Here is a 20,348-nt window from a genome sequence, read left to right as displayed (position 1 = left end):
ACTGTGGCTGCCAGGATTTTAGAACTACAGATTTTCAAGTTGCTATGACTTTCAAGGTGTTAAGAGTCCAGCCATCCCACTGTGGCTTGACTCCCTTCAATCACATCCTTGCCAAGTAGTCAGGCAGCCAGTTCTTGGACACTCCAGAGATGGGGAACTCATTCATTTACTCAACAAGCAGATACTGAGTATAGACACTCAGGAACTCAGCATGTTAGCTTGACACTATACTAGAAACAGGGTTAGGGAGTAGAGTAGGGGGAAAGGGCAATAAGATAAGACACAGCCCCCACCTTCATACACATATAAGCCACTGGGAAGAATTACTACTCTATTTCCCATATCTGCTATATATGTTTCCCATTGTCTTTCTCATGTCTATCACACAAAGGATGATAAATTTAGTGGAAAATGTAAGCATCTATATGCAGTCCATGTATAACCCAAGCTTTCTTTATATATTTTCGTGTACACATTTGCTGCCCAAGGCCATTTCCATTGAATGCACTGAATATGCAAAAGCTTTGGGAGCTTGGCACCTCTACTGTTCCTTTCTAAAGACACACAGAGAACCAGGTGGGGAAAGGTGAAGGTGACCTACAAAAACTATTGAGGAACAGATCCTCCCCATTTGGGGCAATCTTTCCCCTCTTCCTTCCACTTTTCAGCCATTCTCTCTGCTTCTAGAAGCACGAGGCCGTAATCCCCAACTCTTAAAGCTATCCCTGCATATAATTATTTAGTTGCTTTTTCTGCTGGTGGAGAGGGCATTCCTTTTCGTGTGAGAACAGATGCCCTGAACGCATCATTTGTACCACACAAGGTCCGCAGGAGGAGCCCTGGGTACTACACTTTCCTCCCCTTCTCTCAAATGCTCCCAGAAGTGGCCTTGTTAGGAAATGTCCCCCGCTGAGCCACCCACGAAAAGGAAAAATCTTGCAAGATTCAAATCTTGTTGAGTTAGAAAATGAGACGGGAACATGTCTTTTCCTATAGAGCAAAATAACAACCATGAATGTTCTTTTCCTCCATTAAACAAAAACAGCGGTCACCCAGTGGAAGTCAAAGCAACCCCCTCCCTGGTGAATACAAAGAACTGCCTTTCGGTTGAAGATTTATTATGTGTTAGGTACCGGGAAAACTGCTTTGGAGACATTAGTTCACTTATTACTCCCAACGACTCTATGAGGTTATTACTCCCATTTTATAGATGAGGACACTGAGGGCCTGGGGGTTCAACACAATTAATGGCTGAAGGAGAGTGTGAACCTCATCTGACCAAAGCCTATGCTGTCAGCCCTATACAACTCAGCTGGGCAGCTTCTCTCTCCTCAGAGCTTTGCAGGCAGATTGATTTAAAACTGAATGGTCATTTTGTTTTGTAAAGTGTCCCAGAGTTAACCAAAGCTTGAGGAGTAGGCCTGCAGTTGCTCTGTGGGCTAACGTGTGGTATTACTGCTTAGGTCAACAAGTGCCTGCCGGGGGCAGGAAATGCCAACTGTACACAGGGCTTTTTGAGTCCCGAGGAAAGAGACAGTGGCCTGCACCTGAAGCTGCATGTTTGTCTGGGTGAGTTCTTCTGCTTTCTTTTCCAGTGACATCACCCAGACCTTCCTCTTCTGTCTGCAGCGGGTGGCAGCTGCCCGGTTCCGTTCCAGAAATTTCCTCCGCCTCTCGTCGGGATCTTCGTCCACCACCCTTCGCCGGCGCCCCCCTGTGGGCTGGGGCGGCTGTATTGTCTGGGTTGGCTGCATCTGTTGCGTCGCTGGTGAGACCTGCTGGGCATGGGAGGGAAGGGGTCAGGGACAGAGAAGGAACATGCTGGGTGAGAGAAGAAACCCAAGCTGGTATTGGAACACAAAGTACAGAGAGCTGGTGGCTCATATCAAACTTGTTTTCTAAGAACAAAGTAACTAGTGAAATCGTGCTCATGAAAGGCATCGTTGAACTATCTTCTGTGATATTTTGGCAAGACGTAGAAATGATTCGCGAAACAGAGTCAAATAGATTTTTTCCCTGACAGCCATTTGGGCTGAACCACAGCTGAGGAAACATGTTTAACATCTCCTTCAGATGTTAAGCATGTTTTATTTAAGGTGTGTTTTAAAGGTTTAACGTGCCAGCGCAGGGCTACAGGTGAAAGCAGAGAGACCAGGGTTATTGTCACAATACTGATGAGTCTTCTGTCCTCTGCTGAAAACTCCTTCTGGGCAGGTTGTGAGCTTTCATTCTCCTGGTGTCAAAGCCGTGTTCCTAGAACACACCTGTGGAACATCATCACCCCTGCGACTCCTGCCGAAAGAACCCTGGGAAGCCCAGAAAGCAGCTACAATCCTATTTTCACCATTTCAGAGTTCTTAAAGCGAACGGCCTAGCTGGACTGGCACATTCCAGATGGGTCCACCTGCCCCTTGGAGCTGAGCCGGAGCCAGGCCTTTCCAGATGGCTGGAAGTGGGGCCTACACGATGGATGCCCAGAGTAGCCCTGAGCCCTGTAATACACCTTGTCTGTGTTACAGGGAGAGAGGGCTAGGAAGCACCACATATATTGTAAGGAAACCCTAGGAGTGGCAAAGCACTTTATTAAAAATTTTTACTATACTTATAGATTCCCTCTAAGAACTGCAAGAGGCTCAGTGGTACCTGAAGTTTTGGAGACTCCTGCCCATACAGCTTTATTTCCCTTCATAAGGCAGACACACAGCATTGAGTGAAATTTTCACGACTGACTCTTTATGTGTCTGGACACCTAATGTTTTCCCTAAAGCACTGCACTCCTTTCTTCATCCTCAATAAAGGGTGTTCTTTTTCCTTCTCATTTCTCAGTCACTCAGGCTTATGGCTGCAATATCTATAAAGTTGTTTTACAAGAGACATTTAACCTATAGAAATAACAGGCAAAAAAAAAAAAAGTGTTTAAAAGAAAGCACAGCAACCTTTGCTACCAGATTCCGAATCTATGATTGAAATCCATCAGAGTGACTGTAATTGTACTAATAATCACTACTGGTTGACATCAGTGGACTGAAAGTGATATATTTTAATACCGAATTCTATCAAAGCTTCTATGACTCACTGTAGAAGAAATCAGGCTCAGGCCTGAAGTAGATTGCATCTCAGTGATTTTTATTTAAACCGGAGACATTTTCTAAAAGTGCTTATTGGTGATTCCATTCCTCCCAATCACAGAGAAACAACAAAATAAATTTAGTGTTGAAGTTCTTATTCACCAGAGTGGCTGGTGAAAATGCGAGCCTTGTTACTAGCAAAGGGTTAGCACTTGCCATTTCAGATGCTGGCTGCTGAGCTAGCTACCTCAAAGCAAAGCATTAGGAAGGAACTTGCTAACTTGGCCATTTTTGCCTGTACCATTTCTTTTAGGCAATTTGTGTTGTCTAACTGTCAGCCGCAAACAAGACTCTCAAGGAGGCAAAACTGGGTTTTGAACCTCCATCCCCAAGACCTCTCAGTTGATACGATGTTCTCCCACCAACCTTTATCTCTGACACTTCTCCTGTGCCTTTACCCGAGGGGTTAAGTTATGTGGTGGCTTCAGGCTCAGGCTTGGTTCAGGGTTGAAAGCGCAGTTTGGCTAAGAGAAATTCCTAGTGACTGAGGAGTGATGCCAGGACTCTAGAATCACATCCTTACATGCAAGAGAATCCCTAAGAAGGCAGGAGGAATTGCAAATGCAACTCTAAGACCAGAATATACATCCCTGGTAATTACTGTTACTTATTTTTATTTTAAAAATAGAATTCTTTTGGCATAGATGCTCTGAAACTTTTGATAAAAAATAATGAGTTGTTAGTTCATAAAGGCAAATTTATTGGAAGTCATATTAGAATCTCACAGTCAGGAGGACCTCAATAAACTTCTGTTCCTAATGCTCTAATCATTGTATGCTTAAGCAATATGACAAGATCTCAGTAATCAGCCAAGTTCATATAATTTAAGGGTGGCATTTTGAGTATTGTCTAAATGATCTTGTTCAAATGTTAACAAGAGCAACCTGTACTCTTTCTCTTTAGTATGGGATTAAAAAGCAACTGTTTGTGCAGCTAATTATAATAGCAATTAACTAATTGCATATACAGTTGGCCACTTACTGACTTGAAATGGCGGGCAATTGGCTAATTGGTAATTAGCTAATGAATGGTTTTTACATTCAACTAACGGTTATACTTGTCTGTGAAGTAACTTGCCGACAAGGAAACCAAAGCTTGATGCTATCCTTTTCCTTAAAAAAATAAGTACAAATGTGAATTTATTTGCCTATCTTTGCACTTCTAGTTTTCTTTGTCACTTCTAACTGTCTCCATGTCCTACTAAGGCATTTGACTAATAAGTGCTTTGGTCGGCATTTTATTGCTGAACAACTTGCTAGACATCTATCATATTACTTCAGTTTGGAATTAATCATGGTTAACATGCATTGATACCTGTGCCAAGGGCTTTCCAGACATTGTCTTAATACTCCTAGAAGTCTATGAATTTCATCTATTATTACCACATTTTGCAGATGGGACCACTGAGGTTAGGGAGTTTAGCTGACTGACCACAGTCACACAGCAAGTAAGGTGGGAAAAGAATTACAGATTTTTTCTTACTCACTATGTAGAACTCCTCTGACTACCTTTGCAAAAGTAAGCTGACCTAATGAATAAGCTTATCTATTGAATAGGTAAGAGAGAGATAATAGATCAGAGAGTTGCTTGTGAACAACCCATCTTGTTGATGGCCATCCAAGTCTGGTGTGTGTTAGAGGAGAGGGTTCTAAAGCTCCAAACTGCCTAGTGTGAAGTTCAGAGGCAGAGGATGGAGGAGACGGTGAATAAGTGTTATTTGGAGATTCCAGGCTACCAACACCACTCTGACCCAACTGGTTGGAACCTGGCAGTGTGGGATGGGTGGAGGGGACTGACAAAGGTCATCCTGCTTCAAGATCCAAAGTGTCTTGGGCTAGCCATGCCCCTAGACATGTTCTTCATCCACTTACTAAAACGTACTTGGGCACATGGACCCGCCTCTCTTCTTGGGCTGGGTGACATAACGTCTGCCTGGTCCCCCAACCCTCTTTCAGTTGAGTCTAAATGCTGGCTTTCTTTCTAGCCACTTCTGGTGACTCTCCACCCCTGGGATCTGGCCTTTCTCTAGAACCAATCATCTACAGAGCTTGGCTCTCTGACTGCTGCCTCCAACGCACTTCACATTAGGTGGCATGAGTCACCTCTGTTCATCATTTATACAGCACCTTATGCCCTATCATCCATTACCAAGCTTCTTTGTCTGCCTGGAACTGTTATTTTTTAGATTTTTAACATTTAGTGTTAGTCAGAAGACTGTCCGTTGTATTTAACTTCCATTTTACAGGTGCCAAAACTGAGTCTCTGTTACAAAGCACTGAAGTTAAAATCATGGCTAGAATTCATTTATTTTTCTCATTTTTTATTCACATCTTTCTTCACATGCTCCAAGTCTTCCTGATCTCCCATCGCTATTACTTTTTTTAGAGTTACCTTTGTCACACTCTGCAAACAACCAGATTTTGGAGAACTTGAAGTTTACATTTGCCCTCAGAGAGTAGACCTGATATTTACTTCTAGAAATGAGGATCTGGGAGGGTCTTACAGGTTACCATCATTTCCTAAGAAAGAACAGAGCTCAGAACACCCAAGCTTGTCACACCAGGTTGCTGCCAATGAGCCCCACATTCAAGCCTGCGCTGATAACAACAAGGGGGTAAGAGATCATAAAAGGGTCTACCTGTGCTTGGTTGCCGGAGTGCAGGGGTGGGTGTGGCGAGGTCTGGTGATGTGCAGGGTGCGCGTGAAGGTGGGAGTGGGAGTGATGATGTGGGTGGTTCTGCTGGTGATGGGGCTGAGGGTGAGGATGGTGTGCTGGGTGCTGGTGCTGGTGTGGGTACGGGTGATGGGCTGGCAGTGTCTGGTGCTGATGCGGGTGTGAGTGCATGTGATGGTGTGGCGTCTGGTCCTGCCGGGAGCCCATCATTTCCATCATGTGTCCCATGGTGTTCATATTCCCATTTGACATGGCGGCAGGGTGATGAGTCAACGCGGCCTTCAACCTCTGAAACAGAACAAAACAAGAGGGGACAACTGAGGTCAGTCGTGTACAGAATAGGGATTTTGAATCAAAATGACTCATAGTTTCAATTCTATGTTATGGTACTCCTGTCAATGATTTTTTATTGGTTGGCAGTATGACTTTTATGTTAATTTCAAATTCTCATATATATTTTAGCGGCTAGGAGGGTCAATGTTGGCTGGAAATGTTAATTCAACTGTCACAGCAGATGAACAGGATACCCTGTTAAGATGTAGGCAGTCTACTAAAGGGTATATCCTACTAATTTCCAAGTATCGAATATTCATCATATCCCATTGGCAGCTGAATATAAGGATAAAGTAAATAAAATCATTCAATACAATAATGTCACTGAACAGAGGGCTTATTTGATATGACACTGTGTTTTGTAAGGGTCACAAGAATAAAAGATTTATTCCTCTCAAAAGACTTCTCAAAGGCAAAAAGGAAATAACTTCAAATTTCAGAATACAGGAATAGTACTGATGTTATTTTAGGGCTTCAAATTAGATTCATGATCTAGAACTTTTGGAGTCAGTTAGTAGGTCTTCTCTATTTGTTGCCATAAAATTTCTCATAGTCCTGATGACCTAATTCTTCTCACACAATAACGTTCTTCCGATTTGGGGAAGGAAGTGAGGAATGTGGAAAGATTCGGAGTATTGAATTCTACAGCTTCATTGATGGCCACATCACCAGGCATATCTCTAACACAAAAGCATTATCCATTAACAAGCAAATGGACATGCACATGAATAACTTATACCTGAATCTAAAGCAGGGATCAGTAAACCTTTTCTATAAAGAGTCAGATAGCAAATATTTTTACCACTGCGTGCCTTATGGTCTCTATCACAACCACTCGGTTCTGCCCTTCTAGTGCAAAAACAGCCATAGATGGTAAGTAAATGAGTGAGCATGCTGTGTTCTAATACAACTTTACTCAGGGACAGGAAGTTTGAATTCCATATAATTTTCACATGACACGAGATGCTATTCTACTTTTTGATTTTTCATCATTTAAAAATGCAAAAACCTTTTTTTAGCTATGCGCTGTACAAAATTAGGCCATGGGCCAGATTTGGCCCACGGGCCATGGTTTGCTGGCCCCGATTTAAAGAATCAGTTGGTAATCAGCTTAGTCACAGTTTCTTCAAAATTGCCTTTTCTTGTACACAGGCAATTATCATCCTATCCTGAGGGGCACAATGTGCTAAGTACTGTATAATACAGTTATTCCTTGGAAACGTATTTTCTGCAATGATGATAGTCTGGTTGGCAAGCTCACCCTGGCTTTGTGAAATATTTGCTAGGGGACTGAAAGTTCTCTCCTGATTTGTGTTCTTATCTAATTAATGATAGTGGTGTGCCATCACTGTGAAAAGGAAGAGTTGTATTTAAATGTGGGTCAAATCAACTAATCTCCAGCCCCCAATTTTAACGATTCTCGACTGTTCAGAGTAAGCTGCTGATAAATGCCAACCGAATTCATCAAAATCTTTAGTTAAACACAAGGAACCTCCACTTGTAAAAGAAAAATAAAAGGCAGTGGAGTATGTGACAGACTTTATCTTAACATTAGATAATCATTGAAAAGATTTCCTACATCCAGATTCAGTGACCACTAAGCCTACTTGCTTCCTCTTTCATGAGTATCAGCTACTGACTGACCTTCATCATATTAATCGTGAAGAAGTTAAGCTTCCTGAATCCCTGAGAAAGATTAGACGCTCAGTATTGACTGCGTTTATTACTAAACATAAAGGTGAACTCATACTCCTCAACTTCAATTTTTAGAAATGATTTCATTATTTTTATCAAAATTCTAATTACAAAAAAAAAAAAACAATGCTTGAAAGTACAATAAAGTCAACAACCAATGAACCAAATGCACTGTTTATATTTGGTGGGTGAATGGCATTCCAGACAACTCTCTATATGCATATGTGGAGGTGGAAAAACAAGTAGAATAATTTCACCTCTGTGGGATAGTAACAGCATATAACTGAAGAATTCTAATTTAAATATAACCTAAGCAAAAGAAGTAAACAAATAAAATGAATTGCTGGACTTCGGCTGTATGTTTCTTTATGCCAAGAAAAGTTTCCAAATGACATCTCCAAACTTAAGGGTGAAGAAAATTATGAAATTATACTGAATCACTGGGTTTTTTTTTTTTTTTAGAAATTGGGTAGTATTGATAAACTATTCTTCGTAGTTTCATTATTATAAAAACACAGCTATGTAGTACAAAAAAAAATCAACTACTACAAGAAAATGAGGTGAAAGAGTAAAACCCACCTGCCTACCCTTTTCCCTCTGTGCCCCAGTCCCAAGTAGCTTGCCTTTGTTTTCCTTAACAATATTTCTTCCACACTTTTCTGTATGAGTAAAAGTAGCTAATAACAATGTCTGGCATTACTGCATGCACTCACTGCATGCCACTCCTCATTCTATGTTTTACAAGTATTAACTCACCTAATCCTTAGAACAATCCTACAAGGGCTAAAGGAGAGGCTAAGCCACCTGTCCAAGCTCACATCACTGGAGAAATGTAAAGGCATGCTACCTCTAGAGCCTGTTCTCTAAAACAAGAAAGAAGGTGCTGGAAGGCACACCATGCACACTTGCCAAAAACAGTTATAAACTATGTTATGCCACCTCCTTATCATCAAAAGAAAGGCAGAAAGAAGAGATAGGTATATGATAAAAATGACAAGATGCCATTGCTGCATGGTCCAGTGCATGGTGACTCAGCACACAATGAAGATCTAGATACACTCTTTCTGAAACTTGGCAGACAGAAGGATGAATGGTAAGAATTTCCAGAAAGCTCCAGTGCAGCAAAAGACCATGGGCTTACCATGATCACTTCCCTTGTTACATTTGTGAAGAATGGATACTTGTATTTCTCCCTCCCACTGTGCCCCCCAATCTGATAACACGTGTCCCTTCTTCTTGTCCCCACTTCCTAACCCTTGGGTTTATGACCCTTTTGTCTTTCTAATGTACAGAAGACGATATGGTGTAGGCACAGACACTGAAGGGTATGGCCCTGCCTTCCCATCAGCCCTTGCTCTTCTGACGCAGGCCCCACAGGCCTTTGCATTTGACAGTCTTCTTGCCTGAAATGCTCTTTCCCTTTCTTCAGTCATTTTATTTTTATTTTTTATAAAAGGATTTAATTATTAATTTGCGAGAGAAAGAGAGAGAGATTGGGGGGAGGGGCAAAAGGAGAGAATCTTCAAGCAGACTCTGGGCCCAGCCCAGAGTCCCATGCGGGGCTTAATCCCATGACCCATGAGATCACCACCTGAACTGAAACCAAGAGTGGAACGCTCACCTACTGAGATACCCAGGCACCCCTCTTCAGACATTTTATAGCTTTTAGCTCTTGGCTCCTCCTTAGTAAAATTCTCCTTGGTCTCCTGGTCAAAATCAATTCCTGTTATTACATGGTCCCAGTAAGGCCATATTCCTCTATTTAATTCAGTTTTTTAGTTATGATTTTTAGTATGATTATTCAATTCATATCCAGCAACCATCCCAGACCATAAGCTTCATGAGAGCAGGTTATGGTTGGATTGTTGGATTTTGCTCACTGTTAAATTCAGAGCTTTAGCACAGAGCCTGGTACATCGTGGGCACTAGATTCATATTTTTGAAATGAATGTCCAGATGAATGAATGAATAAATAAAAGAATCTTCTGAGGTTCCCGAGGATGCAGCATCTTCAACTTGGACCACTGCAGGTACTGTCTGGGGGTCAACCAAAGTCACTAGAAAAGATTACAGAAGTCATGGAGGCAGACAGGCTACAAATGCACTGTCAAAAGAGCTTCCTGCTCCATACCCTGCCTGCCTTCCCAAAACTGATAACAGAAATAAGAAAATGTAAAGAAACAAAAGGAATGTGCATGAACTTTCTCTTGACACGTTTTCCCTGAAAAAGTGGGTATGGAAAATTGAAAAGCTGTTTGGTCGTGGGTCACTGTGTTATCCCTTCAATGCTACAAACAACTTTCCCACCTTTAATTAGGAGCCAATGGCCACCTTTAATTAGGAGCCAATGGAGCCTGACAAATAAACACTCTGCACCAGATCTTCATCTCTCAAATAATTAGCTTGTCCTGTTAAGGGAAATTACTTGGTTGCCTCAAGTCTATTCTTGCATATTTCACGCCAAGACAATAATACTAGTAAGGCTTATAACATTCCCTTTAACTATTTATTCCCCCAACAAATACTGATGGAGCGTCTACTATGTGCTGGGCACATCATTATTTGCCCACTACCTGAAAGAAATGGGAGACACATAAAACCAAAGCTTTTTCAAAGCCCTGGAGAGAAAACACACACACTCCAGCGAGGAAAGGAAGGCTTTCAAGCACCTCTCAGAGCACCTCAGGCCTTGGGGTTGAGTCCATTCCTTGGGGTTGGAGCACCAGTTAGTGTCCTCTTTGCAGGAAAGCAGTGCCAAGAGGTGATTATTGGGGCCCTTCTCAAAGCCCTAAAGAGCCTACTGCTTCCCTGTATCCTGGTGCCAACACGAATCATTGCACTGTAAATCATTAAAATATACCAAATGTAGATATTTGTACCCCACTCTTTTCAGGGATGATGAATGACCATTAAATGAGTCCAAGCTGTATTTTGCAGAATGATTTTTCTTTCTGAAGCCGAACTGTGTCTTGTTTTAAATAACATTCTACCCAATGCCAAGAAAAGGCAAGGGAGAGAGAGGAAAATTAATGAGCAAATAAACATATATTTTTCAGCTATGAAAACCGGGGCTCTCACTGAGGTGTGGCTGCAAGAAAGAAAAAGAATGATTCTGTTTACTCTCTATCATCCTTTACCACATCCATTTACTTGAGAGAGCAAATCAGGAGAGACAGCGAGAAGCCCGACACAGCTGGTTTCAGTCAAAGAGGGTCATTTTCCTTCGTTCTGTGTATTTTACAAGATCCTTGTTCACTGTTCCCGATGGGAGAGAGGTGGGCCTGCTGCCCGGGATCCGAGTCCTGGTGAGGAACCAGCCACCGACCCCGCCGCTCCGCCCGCTTTCATCTGGGGCTTCGGGCACCTGGTGAGGCCCAGGTAGGCATGCACGCTCCCGACGTGCATGTGGGCCTGCGTGAGCACACACGCACACGCCACACCCACCCACACCCACCGCAGGCAATTTATCTCCCATTAACAACTCGCTCTTGCCAATTAGAAACATTTGTGGAACTGTAAAAACATTTCTCCTCCATCCTCAGCGCAGCCGATTGCTTATGTTTTACAGACTCTGAAAGCCAAGGCGAATTAAACATTATTTGAAATTCAGCTGGGTGGGGGTGGGCAAGGTTGGAGCATTCTTTGGAGAAAGGTTTTCATTAAAAACGGCTGTTGGGTTTTGTTCCAGAAAAGAATGTGATAACATCAAAATGTAGTGTTGCTGAGTTGACCACTGAGGAAGAGGCTGTGTATAGAAAAAACTGGGCAAAATCCGTATTCATCTTAACTTTCGAATACATGATAATTGCCAACAGCGGCGTCCCCAAGGTATTGCTTGAAATGTAATTTCTTCTTTCTTTCTCTTCCCTAGACATAAATGATCAGGTGAGAGGGTCAACACAGGCTTCAGGATGGTCTAAATGGTCAATGGTGTGGGACTGGATGCCTTCACCAGAAGGTCAGGGTCAATGATTACTGACTTGTTCTAGGTGTCAAGGATTCCTGATTTTAAGTCTCTGAATTAGTAAAAAACAAAAACCAAAACCTGATATGAAAAAACAAAACCTGATATTTATCCACTGAATTTTATGACTATTATACGGCCAGATCCCCCCAATGCTTCCCAAACTTGGAATGGGCAAACTTGGATGGGCAGAAAGAGTCCTGTCACACAGTGCCATGGGTCAGTCATATAAACTGTGAGCTTTATTTTGCCAAGATAGAAATACCTTTTTTTTTCTTAAGATTTTTATTTGAGAAAGAACACACACTGGGAGAAGGGCAGAGGGAGAGGGGGAAGCAGACTCCTTGCCCAGCCAATGTGGGGCTTGATCCCAGGACTCTGGAATCATGACCTGAGCTGAAGGCAAATGCTTAACTGACTGAGCCATCCAAGCATCCTGAAATACATTTTTTTTTAAAGATTTATTTCAGAGAGAGAAAGAGAGAAAGAGAGAGAGAAGCTAACATGGGGAGGGGCAGTGAGAGAGAAAAAGAGAATCCCCAAGCAGACTCCTAGCTGAGCATGGAGCCCGATGGCTCCATCATAGGACCCCAAGATCCCTACCCAAACTGAAATCAAGCATTGGCCGCTCAACTGACTGAGCCACTCAGGTACCCCTAGAAATAGTTTTAATTCCCAGATTCACATCTGGGCTTCCGGATGACCATTGAAAATAATCGTATAACTCTGATAGAATAGTGGATCTTAAAATCCACACTTATCTCAGGATCATCGTTGAGATAATTAACTTATATTATACTTGGCTCAATCGTTTAGAATAGAATCTGTTTCTTTCAAAACTTTCATAATGTAACTCTGGTTTGTTTGGCTCTGATGGTTTCATAATTAAGTACTCATCTGTTTAGGTTTGGTTTGGTAAATAAATTTCAAATAAGGCTACCAAGCTGGAAGGAGAGATGATCCAGAAGGGCAAGATGCCTTAAAGTCTAGAAGGTAAAAATATTCATATTCTTTGTCATGTTGCCATTACAAAGTATTAACTCTGAAGATATTAGACATAATGTAGTTAGAAAAAAAAACACAAATAAATTGTATTATAAATCAATACTCTAGTACCCTGGAAAATGATGCAAGAACATCTCACAAATAAGAATAGTACCTTAGAAAAGTAGAACGTCAGCAGTTTTAATAAAAACAAGGAAAAGATTTGGTGTTTGATTTCACTCTCCCATTTTCCACTTGTGGATATAACTCCTAAAATGAGGAAAAGCAGACCTAAGTGCTAGGTGATACGTTAAACTGTGGTGGTTAAAAAGCCAAACAAGCCCCAGAGAGAAATCTTAGCAATTTCCCTGCCAGCCCTTTTCCTATCAATATCTAAATCATGTATTAATTACAGTTCTGCAGGAGAGAGCCTTTGAAAAATTCTTTTTAAATGAAGAAGCTAATGAGTGCGCATTTACAGAATTATTTTATTTCAGATACCACTTCCCTTCATCTCTTTGACTCAGTAGTTACCTTTTACAATTCAGCAGGATCGTGAGCATTTTAGGAGGCTGTATGTTTTAGTGAGTTTCAGAACAAGCTGATGTTCTGAGAGCAGGAGCTGGTTTCCATTCTGCTATAAGATAGCTTTTAATCATTTAGGGAAGTAAACCGCTTTGGCTCTGTGGCCTTAATCTACCTAACACATAAGGGCCGAATCTGGAGCTCCGTATTTCATCAGAGAAAGAATCTGAGGTGAAGGCCCTAAAAAGTAGGAATTTACAGGAGGAGAGAGTTATATGAATGTCTAGAATAAAGAAAGACATTATTTCAGAGGATTTCAAAAGAAGAACAGAAGACTTGGAGTGAGAAGTAGTGAGAAGTCTTTGCTTAGAAGCCTGGCTCCACCACCCTGGCAGTCACTTTGAGTTTCAAATGCCTCCTCTAGGTAACGGGGATACAAAATGGGATAAGAAGATGTATACACCAGAAGGATATATGGAATAATTAGTGGAACAGAGTACAGTTGTTTTCTGAGCGGTAAAACCAGCTTCCAATGAAAAATAACAAAGTGAGACATTAAAAAATATTTTTCTTAGCATTAAGATGTATGTTTTACTTTCAACTTTTAAAATTCATAGCAAAGCACAATAGAATATTAATCACCCATGAAAAGGAATGAAGTACTGATTCATGCTACAGCATGGGTGAATCTCAAAACCATTATGTTTAAGAAAAAAAAAGCCAGACACAAAAGATTAGATCTCCTATGATTAGATTTAAACAAAATATCTAGAATAGAGAAATCTACAGAGACAGAAAACAGATTAGTGCTTGCCAGGGCCTGGGAAAAGGGGAGAATGAGGAGTGACTACATAATGGGTACAGGATTTTCTTTTAGGGCTATAAGAATGTTCTGGAGCTAGGTGAAGGTGATGGTTACACAACATTTTGAATGTACTAAATGCTCCTGAAATGTACACTTTACAATGTCATGGTTATAGACTTTATATGACCTGTATGTCAATTAAAACTATTTTGAAAATAAAGCAGAATGAGAATCTCATTTTTTAACAGGGGGGCAATACAAACTCTTGACTTCGTCTGAGAATTACTAACAGCCACTTTGACGTCCCCTTAAGTAAAGCACTGTATTGCGAATAATAAAGGCCAAAAAGATATTTCGCCCTAGAATGGCTGCAAGTCAATGCCAGATTTTTAGTCTATGCCTCAGGGAGTTTGACTCCTCTGCAAGACATTGGCACCCTCTTTTCCCTACAACTCTGTCATCTTCTAGTTGGCTTAAAACTAAAGAGAAAATGCAGAAGCCATAGCTATCAACTGTGTACGATTCAAAGCTGGTAGAGAGCATTAAATACAAAAAGAAAGATTTTGGCAGACCGGCAGCAAGGAGTCTAAAAAGAGAAAATTGACAGGGATCAGGGTAACATCTTATGCTTGGTTCACAAAAACAAAACAAAACAAAACACACAAAACCCTAGTACTGTCCAAAGGCAGCTTAGTGGAATAACAGAGGATGTAGGAATTTCATGTGAATTTGTAAAGCACCATTATGTAATGCACACGTCAAAACAGCTGATGTGACTTTCAGTTGCATCACTGAAACTAGATTGCAGAACATCATGCAAGAGCATGAGAGTCCTGTCCATTCACCTCTGCATGGGCCACAATGTGCACCATACCAGTCCATGTCCCCTGCATCCCTGCCTCACGTCTCAGCATCACGTCTAATAGGTGTTAGATTTTCCCTGTATTTCCAATTCTCGACTGGTGGACATGTCTGTGGTTACCTTTTTTCCCTTCTGTAATAATACTGAGATGAACATCCTTGTATCCACACATCTTGGCATGTGTGCCTATTTTGAAAAGAGTGATCATAAAAAAAAATACAATGAATTGATCAGTCCAGTTGGGTTTGGTTTCTGGGCAGAGGTGATAGTGATGATAGTGGTGGTAGTAGTAGTAGTAGCAGCAGTGTGTGTATGGAGGTTGGAATGGAATGGATGGATGCAAGGAATGGGGGGCTGGCTGACTGTTAAGGGGAGCTAAAAGCAAAGTGGGTGGGGACACCTGTTAAGTATCAGCCTTAGTTAAAAAGCCTTTTCTTGGGTCTCATTTTCTTATTCTATCAATATCTCCATACTTAAGGGAGATAGTGCCTTATAGTTTTAGGGTTCCTTGTTCCCTTCAGGTCATTGAGCTCCTTAAGCATTAAGGGACGACCTTAGGTACTAACTTGGCTCTAGCAGATATTACAGCCTCCTGGCTGTTTTCCCTGGCAATCTTAAAGGTGCAGAATCCACAGTGGGTTTAGAATAAATATTTGTTGATTGCCTGCCTGCCTGCCGCCTGCAAGTCTCCAGGAGTGGTGCCTAACCATGGAATGTCTTTGAAGCGCTGGCCTATAATTTTCTCCACAGAAAGAACACCTTCTGGTGGTGGTTGCGGGGAGAATAATGCCCTTTGTCTTGCTAGCAAACACTACTCACCCCCAAAAACCCAGCACCTGCAAGCCTGGGTAATTTTAGGTGAGGGCTTATTTCCAGCTTTTATGGAAGAAGAAAGTTCTATTGGAAAAAAAGTAATCCTTTGTTATTTTATTTTGGACGAGCTTTTAATCAGAAACATAGGCAGTAACATATGTTAGAAAAATATATATGAAACATAGAACTTTGCATTTGTAACTTGCTATGGAAAATCCATGCTAATGCAACATTAAGTTTGGGGTTTTAATTGCACAGAAGTCAGGGAATTCAGAGTTCAAGTTCCCATAGCAAGCAGGCTTCACTCCACATGTGCATCCCAGGACCTTCCTGAGTGGGGTGACCTAATTCTTTGGTAAAATGTGGTGCAATAAAAAGCAACGGAAAAGATTTCTCCTTATGGTGACAATTCCTATCATCCCGAGCAAGATGGACAGTGGTCAATTTTAGCTACGTAAACTGTACCCTTTCTGATGTACGGCAGTCCTCGGTGACCCAAATGACACAATGAAACAATGTCACTGTCATGCCTGAGTCAGGAGGTCCAGGTCTTGGCAATGTGCTACTCAGGTGGAGCAGCTACTCTCCACCCCATCGTCGGGTGCTCCAGGGGATCCTGCCCCCCGCCCTTCCGAGGACAGCTGTGTTGAATGGGTGCTGTCCCCCTCATCCCTGCTCTGCTGCCAGAGGACATCTCTCGGTAATTATAATTCAGATATTCAGACCGCTGAGTCTGAAAGTCTGACTAAAAGGCCCTCAGGGGGTTCAAAGGGCTTTCTTGAACACATCCCTGCCTGATCCTGAGGAGACTTGTCCAAGAGAGCTGTCCACGTTGTCATTCTCCAGTTTCATCCCAGTTGTGGGAAGATGGCAAGATGCGCATTACTGTCTCTGTTAGAGACATAAGGTGTCTGGCCAAGAGGACCACAAACTTATTATAGAAGAAGTCTCTAGGTATTTCTCTCTAATTATGGGTAGTAGATTGTATGAAGTATAAGGTGTCCCGCCTCTTGGTATCTATATCCAAGTCCATCTAGAATGTTCTACGTGTGTCCGGTGCTGTCTTTCCACTTGGTAAAACAGTAATGGTACCTTCTTATTCTCCATGTATCCTTTGCCTCTAGATCTGACCTCTGCCTGAGTTCCCTAAAGTGTCTTAATACTGATATGGGAAGAAGAGAGGAGGGAGAGGAACTGGGGACAGGGAGGGGGAAGAGGGAGATAGTGATAAACTCTGATTTTTAAAGTTTTGTGTAACTTCTTTTTGGACAATACAACAGTGCATCTATAAACAGCCCCCGGGGCTCTGAGCACATCAAGAATCCCTGATGCCACCTCTGAGCTGCCTGGTGTCGCTGAGCAGAGAAGGCCAGGAGATACCTGTCAGACTCGAAATGAAGACACATCATCACTACCAAAAGCTCTCACAGCACAATCTTTGGGGTTTTAGGCAAACCACACCAGGGAGAATAAAGTAGGGCTTGGGAAGCCACAACAAAACATCAGCTGTCCCTCCCACCCCCCCGCCCCACCACATGTCTATGGTTAAGGCATTTTCAAGAGAAGCCATTTATGATTCATGGAGTATCTGGTCACTGGTGTGTGTTTAGAAAGTTAAGCTTAAGGAGAGTTTGTGAATTTTGCCTGAGAAGATGATGGTGCAGAGCACTGCCAACCAAAAAAGTGAATAACAACTTCTTTCTGAGCTGATGTGCATCCAAATCATGTTAGTTGTCACATGTTTTTTTAAAACTCCGCTAATAACCAGGTATTGAAAAATTTCCAGTATTCTATGCTCTTCTCTACTTTTATTAGAGTTTTCTCTGCAGTTTTTCTTTTTTGTTTCAGGAGGCCTGACCCACAGAATACTTGGACTGTCTGCACATTTTTGAGAGTAGAATCACAGGCCCTTGCAAAGCTACCTTTTTATCTCTTTGTTTCTATTGTCTCCCTGGTGTACAATTCAATGAACCAGAGATTTAAATCTACCATTTTACTTCCTAAACACAAGTAATGGTGGTGCTGGGGTGGGGAATGTGCAACCAGCTCTTTAAATCACATTGTCACAACTGAGTACCATTCTAAAAATGCCAAAGAGAAAGCTTCCTGGTGGATTTATTAATTGAAAACGGCCTAAGAATTTATCTTCTAACAAGTTTAAAATATCATTTTCATTATCTGTCTTCTTTTCTGCTCAAGCAATTTCATTTCTGTCTCCAAGTTTCTCTTAAGCAACTGCTCACCAGGGACTGACAATATATAGTAGCTTGCCCCTAAGTCAGTACCTTCCTTCTAGGGAGAGCAAAGCGCTTTGCAGATAGTAAGCCTCTGCTGTAGGTAACAGAGATCACTCCCCATGTTCTGGAGATACAGAAAATTCCTGTGAAGAAATGTTAAGTCAATCTGCTTAGAAGCCAGTGCTGAGAAAGGATTTTTGCTTTAAGATAATTGTATTTTATTTATTTTTATTATAGATGTTAGAAGCTCTTTAAAAATTTTTTAATTTCAGTATAGTTAACATACAGTGTTAGTTTTAAGTCTAAAATATAATGATTCAACAACTCCAGTTCATCAAGACAAGTACACTCCTTGATTCCCATTACATATTAACCCTCCTCTTCCCCCCCCGCTCCTTAACCATCAGCTTGCTCTCTATAGTTAAGAGTCTGTTTCTTGGCTTGTCTCTCTCTCTCTCTTTCTCTCTCTCTTTTCCTCCTTTTCTTGTTTTGTTTCTTAAATTCCACATATGAGTGAAATCATATGGTATTTGCCTTTCTCTGACTTATTCCACTTGCACTATACTCTCTAGCTCCATCCATGTCATTGCAAATGGCAAGATTTCCTTCCTTTTTGTGGCTGAATAATATTCCATTATATATATAATCACAAATTCTTTATCCATTCATCTATCGGTGGACACTTGAGCTGCTTCCATAATTCGGCTATTGTAGATAATGCTGCTATAAACATTGGGGAGCATATAACCCTTTGGATTAGTGATTTTGTATTTTTTGGGTAAACAGAGAAGCCATTTGAACCTGATGTTCCTTGCGATGCAACCTGACAGTCTGTCTGGAGAAAGCTCATGGACAATAAAGAGCATGGAGGAAAAGCCAAGAAGGAAGGAAAGAAGCAAAAGGACAGATGGAAGGGAAGAAGGCGTATAGAAGAGTAGAAAGAGGGGAAGGAAAAAAAAAAAAAGAAAGAGGGGAAGGAAGTCAGCTCTAGGAGCTGGAAAAGGTGCTCTACCCAGGGCTCCGATATTTGTATTTATTAATTTACAAGGACAAGGAAGAATAATTATAAAAGAGAAGTGAATATGAGATTGAGTCAAAGTGTCTCAAACCCAAAACAAGCTCAATTCCCCTTTTCAGAGAATTGTCCATTCCACCCTTGTTTCCAGATAAATTCACCACCAAAGGGTATTATCAAGTGGCTTCTTCTTTTCACCATGAGCTAGCAGGAGAGAATCTGGATTTGATGTGGCAGGTAAGGAAGGAGTGCATCCTGTAGGGTTGTTTTTTATATGGGTCAAGTCATATATAGACACTTTCCCACTCCTGTAAGGTTTTCAAACCATGCGTGGTTAACCAGAGGCTAACAAAATGGTTAACCAAATGTGTCAGCTGCTAAGCCAAGTGGAAATAGTGATGGCAGTTCAAGCACTGGGGAGTTCTCCCATTTCTGGGACACATTCCACCCAGCATCCAGCATCCAACTTTCAGAATGGTGGCATGTTGGAGGGAGCATGTTTGGGGCTGCTGTCTTCACACGAGTGAAGCCCAGCTGACCAGGGGAAGGGCCGTCTGCATTTATAGACTGCTTCTCCTTCAAAGCAGATGTTGCAGCTCTGGGTATGAATTGAGACATTTTCTCCAATGTGTCCACAGTAAGTGAGCTCACCACTCAGTTCTGGTCTGACTAACTGATGGGACCAAGCCCATCAATTGGGAATCCTTTTAAAGTAGGAGATAGATTGTTTTTCTTGGTACCATTTCAGTGCCTGCTACTTTTTCCTCTTTCTCTTCTTCTGCTCCAGAGTATCCTTTGATTTCCTTCCAAAACCCATTCACTACAGGAAGTATATCATTATTAAGCTTCCTTGGTGGGACACCAAATATTGTATGCTCTGCCAAAGAGGACAACTGTCAATAGTCAGACACTAAACTTCTTACAGTTGGGTAACATGTGTGTGTTAGAGGAGGGCTAGTTCTTAAATGCACTGTATTAATTTGTATTATTTAGCAATTCAAAATTATTTCTAGAAGTAGGAAGAATATGTACTAAAATCTAATGTAAACAAAGAAATAAATGTTATACTCTTCTGCTACCGACCCCAATTATTTCTCCTAAGGACAAAACCAGGCTTTAAATCAGAATCCAACAAGAATAAATACATCTAACTGTTTGTGTTCATTCTTTCAAAATCTTAAATTCAATCTGGGTACACAACATTGCTCTGCTGGGTGTTTTCAGATGGAGGAGTGGGGAGACATGGACAGAGGGAAGGTGGATAGAAAAGGAGCACATCTTCATTCTTTTCAATCTCTTTCTTCTTTCATCCC

General features: G+C 41.5%; 1 protein-coding gene across 11 annotated transcripts in view; it reads right to left on the bottom strand.

The window, feature by feature from the left end:
• CREB5 (cAMP responsive element binding protein 5) overlaps window positions 1-20,348 on the bottom strand; it is a 494,465-nt gene that overhangs the window by 13,535 nt on the left and 460,582 nt on the right. For 7 of the 11 annotated variants that reach the window (XM_025464478.3, XM_049093753.1, XM_025464480.3 and 4 more), the window contains 2 exons: window positions 5,767-6,090; window positions 1,548-1,778 (listed from right to left, as the gene is read on the bottom strand). In XM_025464478.3, coding sequence (XP_025320263.1) covers window positions 1,548-1,778; window positions 5,767-6,090 — 555 coding nt within the window. The remainder of the gene's footprint in view (window positions 1-1,547; window positions 1,779-5,766; window positions 6,091-20,348) is intronic. The other 4 variants (XM_049093755.1, XM_025464477.3, XM_049093756.1 and 1 more) reach the window with 1 other exon arrangement.

The sequence above is a fragment of the Canis lupus genome, chromosome 14 (genome assembly GCF_003254725.2).
Source record: "Canis lupus dingo isolate Sandy chromosome 14, ASM325472v2, whole genome shotgun sequence".
NCBI lineage: Eukaryota > Metazoa > Chordata > Mammalia > Carnivora > Canidae > Canis > Canis lupus.
Note: the sequence above shows the minus strand (reverse complement) of the source record. Positions and strands in the feature narration are given on the sequence as shown.